Source organism: Cajanus cajan, chromosome 7 (genome assembly GCF_000230855.2).
Source record: "Cajanus cajan strain Asha chromosome 7, NIPB_CcT2T_4, whole genome shotgun sequence".
Lineage (NCBI taxonomy): Eukaryota > Viridiplantae > Streptophyta > Magnoliopsida > Fabales > Fabaceae > Cajanus > Cajanus cajan.
In genome coordinates, this window is record NC_138523.1 from 16,796,906 (window position 1) to 16,802,599 (window position 5,694).

At 40.5% G+C, this 5,694-nt stretch overlaps 1 protein-coding gene across 1 annotated transcript; it reads left to right on the forward strand.

Annotated features, from left to right (window-relative positions):
• The first annotated feature begins 4,503 nt into the window (after window positions 1–4,503).
• LOC145949864 (uncharacterized) lies at window positions 4,504–5,694 on the forward strand. The gene is made up of 4 exons (XM_083060766.1): window positions 4,504–4,771; window positions 4,835–5,176; window positions 5,270–5,493; window positions 5,608–5,694. Exons 1-4 carry the CDS (start codon window positions 4,504–4,506, stop codon window positions 5,692–5,694), a joined length of 921 nt encoding a protein of 306 aa, XP_082916892.1.

The window sequence follows — 5,694 nt, forward strand, 5'->3', positions numbered from 1 at the left end:
GCCGTAAGGGATGTCTCCATTAAACTGGGATCTTTTTTTTTTTTTTTTTCTTTTTTAGTTCGTGGCGTTGTTGGTGACCCAGTAACGAGTCTCTCTGGGGGTGTTCAAGAGACACTCTTCTGAACCAGAAGATCCAGAGTTTTCCAGCCAATAAACCATTTCAAAGAAATTTTTACAAAGGTTTTCAGATCTGATAATCATTCATGGTGATCTACGGTCAGCGCATAAACTCCATGACTTACTGCCTTTCCATAGGCCTTACTGCATCGCGCCCCATTCCAGAAACACCATGGACCATTTTCAGATCCAAATAAAAGTTCACAAAAATTTACAAAACAGAAATTAAATAAAGCAATAAAAGGTAAACCATAATTCATAGATCCAGAACGCAATAACCTTATAACATGATTTTAATATTAAAAGCAAACTTAGATCCAACCATAAATTCCTACTTCCCCATCAGGCTTTGATACCAGATGTCCCAGCAAATGTCTACCTTCGAAGGAATAATATCCATCCACCTTGGGTTATTACCATCACAGAAAACCATTCTGTCAGGGAGAAGATCAGATCCCAGTTTAATGGTGACATCCCTTACGGCCAGTTAAGTTATATATATATATATATATATATATATATGAGACTCGAAATTGAGAATTTCTAAAATTGGGAATTTAGTTAGAATTGGGGGATTTCATTCAAATTTCAAATGAAGAAAACATTAAAGGAAGGGAAGGTGCCACAAATGAGATTTTTTAATAAGCATGAGAATCATCACAAGCATTGGAGAATTCTTGATAAGATTAAAAGATGCAAGGAAGATTTTAATATGCAATATCAACCGGATTTAATGTGATATTTTCACTAATAGGGACACCAATAAGTAGATTTTATGCAATAATGTTTGATAAATTTCTTAATAAAATTTGAATATAAGGACTAAAATAATATTTTTTTGAAATTACAGGGACTAAAAACAACAATTTTAAATTTGAGGGACCAAAAATAGATTTACCCTAAATTTGAGGGACTAAAAACATATTTAAGCAATTATTTTAACATATAATATGATATTCAGAACATATGTAAATATTAATTGTTAGACTACTTATCTACAAAAGTCCAAATGTAAAATTTGATATGAATGGTCATAAGTGTAGTATCACATAATTAAACAGTTGAATTTGTTAAATATATATTTTATAAGAAATTATTGAATATATTATTTAATAATTAGATCGTTGAATTTTTATGTAAAACATGAGTTATTGAGTGAAATAAGTGAATCTCTCTTCTCTCTATATATAAAGGTGATTCCTTATTTTCATGTATACATTATTTTGTCCTTCAAAAAAAAATGTATACATTATTTTGACAATTTTAACCCTCTAAAAAATTGCACAATAATAATTAAGAAAAGTTAGAAAAGTCTTTTAATATAATAATTTTTATTTGTTTTTTTTATAACTTCTTATTACTTCCACTCAAAAGATACAAAATACGTTTTACCTACTAGTATACATAAAAAAATATATGATTTTAGTATGCATATTTTCTTTTTCTTATTTTACTCTTATAATTATTCCAAACAAATTACACTCTTTAATAAAAAAATCATCTACTATTATTTAAACTATGATTTATTTTATTTATAGATAAAACAAATAGAAGCACATAGTATTGTTTTTTTTACTAATAATATATAATACTATATATGTTATGGTTATAATATATATTTTGTCATTTGTATAAGTCATAATATATATTATATCGAATTATATATATATATATATAGAGAGAGAAAGAGAGAGAGAGAGAGAGAGAGATAGGTAATGAGAGAGAGAGAGAGGTAATGAAAAACTTATCTTATTCTATTGCATTTAAATTCAATTTTTTTCTAAGATAAAAAATATATTAGATTAATATGATAATATAATTCTTTTGGCGGAAAAAACATATTGTGGCAAGATAGTTCATAATTTTGTCTTATCTTGGCTGTCTAGTGTGAGACCCGCTGTTCTTTTTCTCTTTCACTCTCTTCTCCCTCACTCCATATCACTTTCTTCTTAATTCTCTTTGCCTCCTTCATTGATTTCCTTTATTCCTTGCTGCCTCAAGGTGCTGATTCTTAGAGGTTGGACTTGCTGAGGTGTAGGCGTTTCTTTTCTTCTCTTCCCCCGTTCAAGCTCTTCTCCATTTTTCTTCTCCGTTCCCCTTCCCGAAAGCTCGGATTCTCGCACCGAGGTAAGGGAAGTTAGGTTTTCCCTGTTTCTGGTTGTGGATGAGTCTTAGAAACTCATTAGATGCTTGTTGATAGGTGATTCGTGGCTGTGATGGAAGAGAACTTGTTTTCGGGGTTTTGGGGAGTTTTTGAAGAAATTTGGGTTTTCTTTGATTTGAGGTTGCATGCGGAAAAGATAGTGTTTTTCTTGATGATTGATGAAGATGTGGTATTTTGGAAAGATTGCATGTGGGTTTTCTGGCTGTTTTTGTAGGATTTGGTGAAGTTTTTCAAAAATGGTGTGTTATTGCTGAACTTCGCGCTGGGCGCAGTTCTTCGCGTCGGGCGTGGGACCACCTGGAGGCTCCTTTTAGGCAAGCCGCTGGGCGCAAAGGTGTATGCGTCGGGCGAGCTTGAGAAGGAGAGCCTCTGGATGGCCCACGCCGAGCGTGATGGGGACAGTGCCGGCGCGATATCAGTTGTGCCATGTTTTGGGTTTTCTGGTGCTGCGCTGGGCGCCACCATTGTCGCGCTCGGCGTGGAGGCTCCTTAGGAGTCTCTGCCAAGAGGGCGCTGGGCGCAATACGAATTGCGCCGAGCGCGAGACCTTGGTAGGTCTCTGCCTTCCCCATGCTGGGCGCGGGTTAGGCCATGCTGGGCGCGTGAGACTCCTTGGAGTCTTTGCCTGGGCATGCGCTGGACGCAAAGCTAAATTGCGCCAGGCGCGTGAGAGCCTTGGGCTCTCTGGTTGGGTTACACCGGGCGCGAGCACTCTTGTACCGAGCGTGCTGGCCCCTGGTGCTCTCTGGTTGTGCCACGCCGGGCGCAACCATGAGTGCGCCGGGCACGTGTGATGATGATGACTTATATGCGGATAACTGTTAAATTTTGCTAAAATTGTTGATAGATGTTGTTTAATGCTGAACTAAGCTGTAATTGATGAATATGCTGTGCTGACTAGATGTTAATGCTGAAAAATGATGTTAAGCTGTAATGGATATATATTGTCGTGCTGAGCTGAGCTGTTATTGATGATTTACGATGCTGACTTATATTATTGTTGTACTATAGAATGATGAGCTGAGTTGTGAGTAATAAGCTATGTTGAATACTACTTAGCTGTGCTGTATGCTGATTTGCTGTGTTGTGCTGTGAGCTGATTGGCCGTGCTGTATATTGCTGAGCTGTATGCTGTGTATGGCCACTATTGTGGTGTTGTTCTAGCCGCTATGTTCGGTGCTATTATTAGCCACTATTGTGGTGCTGTTATAGCCACTAAGGCGGTGTTGTTATTTCCGCTATGCGGTGCTGTTATAGCCACTAGAGTGGTGTGTTATTGCTGCTATGCAGTGCTAGAATTGCTGCTTTGCGGTGCTGATATTGCTGAATTGTTGTGGTGTTGTATAAGCTGTGCTGATGTACTGATAATTGTAGCTGTTTACCATTCATATTGTTATATATGTATGTTGACTTCTTTTCACTAGCTTACCCTTTGTTGTTTCCATGGTGTTTGGACTGCAATGATCATACTATGTATGAGAACAGAGCAGAGATAGGTTGGTGGCTAGTGGCAGAACTATAGATGGCAGATAGGGCTGATTTTCTATTGATCTTTTGTTGTGTTAGCTACCTGATGTAGTAGCTTTTGATGTATTTTGTACACTTTAACTCTATCCAGATTTGGATCTTGTATATGTATATATTCTAGACCCTATATGTATACACTTGTTCCTTTCTGTGTGGTGTTTCTAGTGTGTTGTGCAGTGTGTAGTGACCAGCTGGGTCGTTACACTTTAGTGGTATCAGAGCGTGGTTCGAGTCTAGTGGACACTGTGTGGGGGTGGTTCCTTTAGGCTTTGTTTGTGCTGAGCTCTGTGTTGTGCTGTCTCATTGTGTTGTTTGCTGTGCTGATTGCTGTGATGTTTTACTGTGCTATTGATTGTTGTTTGGTTTAGTTATTGTATACTAAAGATGTTGTTACTTTTGTAGACAATGACTAGAACCAATGAGCAGATAGCCCGTGCCATGGAGATGATGGCTATGGCTATGCAACAGCAAAATGCTTATTTTGTTAGAGCGGAGGCTGATAGAGCTGCAGCTGGTGCAGCAAGGCCCACGGGGTCACAGGAGAGCCAGGATCCAGCTGAGTTCCGAAAATGCCATCCTCCATAGTTCGGGGAGATGCAGATCCAGAGGTAGCTGACCACTAGGTTTGCGAGCTGGAGAAAATCTTTACAGTGCTGGGATGTTCGCAGGAGAGGAGGCTGGCATATGCTGTGTACATGCTGGTTGGGGAGGTTGAGCATTGGTGGAGAGGTACCCATCACATGCTGACCGCCAGAGGGGTGGTTGTTGACTGCGAGTGCTTCAAGAGGATGTTCCTGGAGAAGTACTTCCCTGAGAACGTGAGGCACGCCAAGGAAGCTGAGTTTATGCGGTTACACCAGGGAGGGATGACAGTTTCTGAGTATGCGATGAAATTTGAGCACCTGGCTCGTTTCTATTCGCAGGGGATAGTTGAGGCCTGGAAATGTAGGAAGTTTGCTGAAGGTCTGAAATATGAGCTGAAGAGAGTGGTGGTGCCTATGGCCATCACTGAGTTTCTGGCCTTAGTGGAGAAGGCGAAGGTTGTTGAGAGGTTGGAAGGTGATAACCGTGTGGTGAAGGCTGCTGAGGGACCAGCTGGGTCCAAGAGAGGTGGAAATCAGAGGAAGCCATATGATAGGCCCCAACCGCAGCAAGGGGGTCCTGTCATTAGGCAACCTTCTAGTGCTGCTGGTGGAGGTAGACAGGGTGAAGGTGCCACTCTGAGATGTTACAGGTGTGCTGGGCCCCATTTTGTCAAGGATTGTCCACACACGGAGAGCCGGTGCTTCAAGTGCCATCAGATGGGTCATGAGTCGGCCAATTGTCCTACTAGAAGCAGACCAGAGAGGGGTGATGCTCAGAGGGGTGGTACCTAGAGAGGTGATGCTCAGAGGGGTGAAAGACCCACTACAGTTGGTAGAGTATTCACTTTGACTGGGGCTGAAGCTTCTACTTCTTCAGATCTTGTGAAGGGGAAGGGTAGAGCTGCTAGTAAGGATGTGATGATCCTTTTTGATTCTGGTGCTTCTCACTCATTTATATCTTATGCTTGTGCTGCTATGCTGGGTGTGCCTGTGTGTGATTTGGGGTTGAGACTGCTAGTGTTGACGCCCGCTTCTGCTTTAGTAGTTGCTTCCGAGCTGTGTGCTGGTTGTCCGATTGAGGTGAATGAGAAGAAGTATAAGGTGAACTTGATTTGTTTACCTCTGGTGGATATTGACATAATCTTCGGGATGGATTGGTTGTCTGCCAATCACATTCTTATAGATTGTGCCAATAGGCGGTTGATTTTTCCTCAGGTGGAGGATGAGCTGTTGATTTCAGCTGGCCAAGCTGAATCATTGCTGAGAGATGGAGCAGAGTGCTGTCTTCTAATGCTGCTTTGA

Excerpts from the sequence above, each read along its gene's own strand:
- LOC145949864 (XM_083060766.1), top strand. The coding sequence starts at position 4,504 with ATGCTGGTTGGGGAGGTTGAGCATTGGTGGAGAGGTACCCATCACATG. Across the intron at positions 4,772-4,834 it reads ATGTAGGAAGTTTGCTGAAG|TGGAGAAGGCGAAGGTTGTT; the intron begins GTCTGAAATATG and ends TTCTGGCCTTAG. Across the intron at positions 5,177-5,269 it reads GGGTGATGCTCAGAGGGGTG|ATCTTGTGAAGGGGAAGGGT; the intron begins GTACCTAGAGAG and ends CTACTTCTTCAG.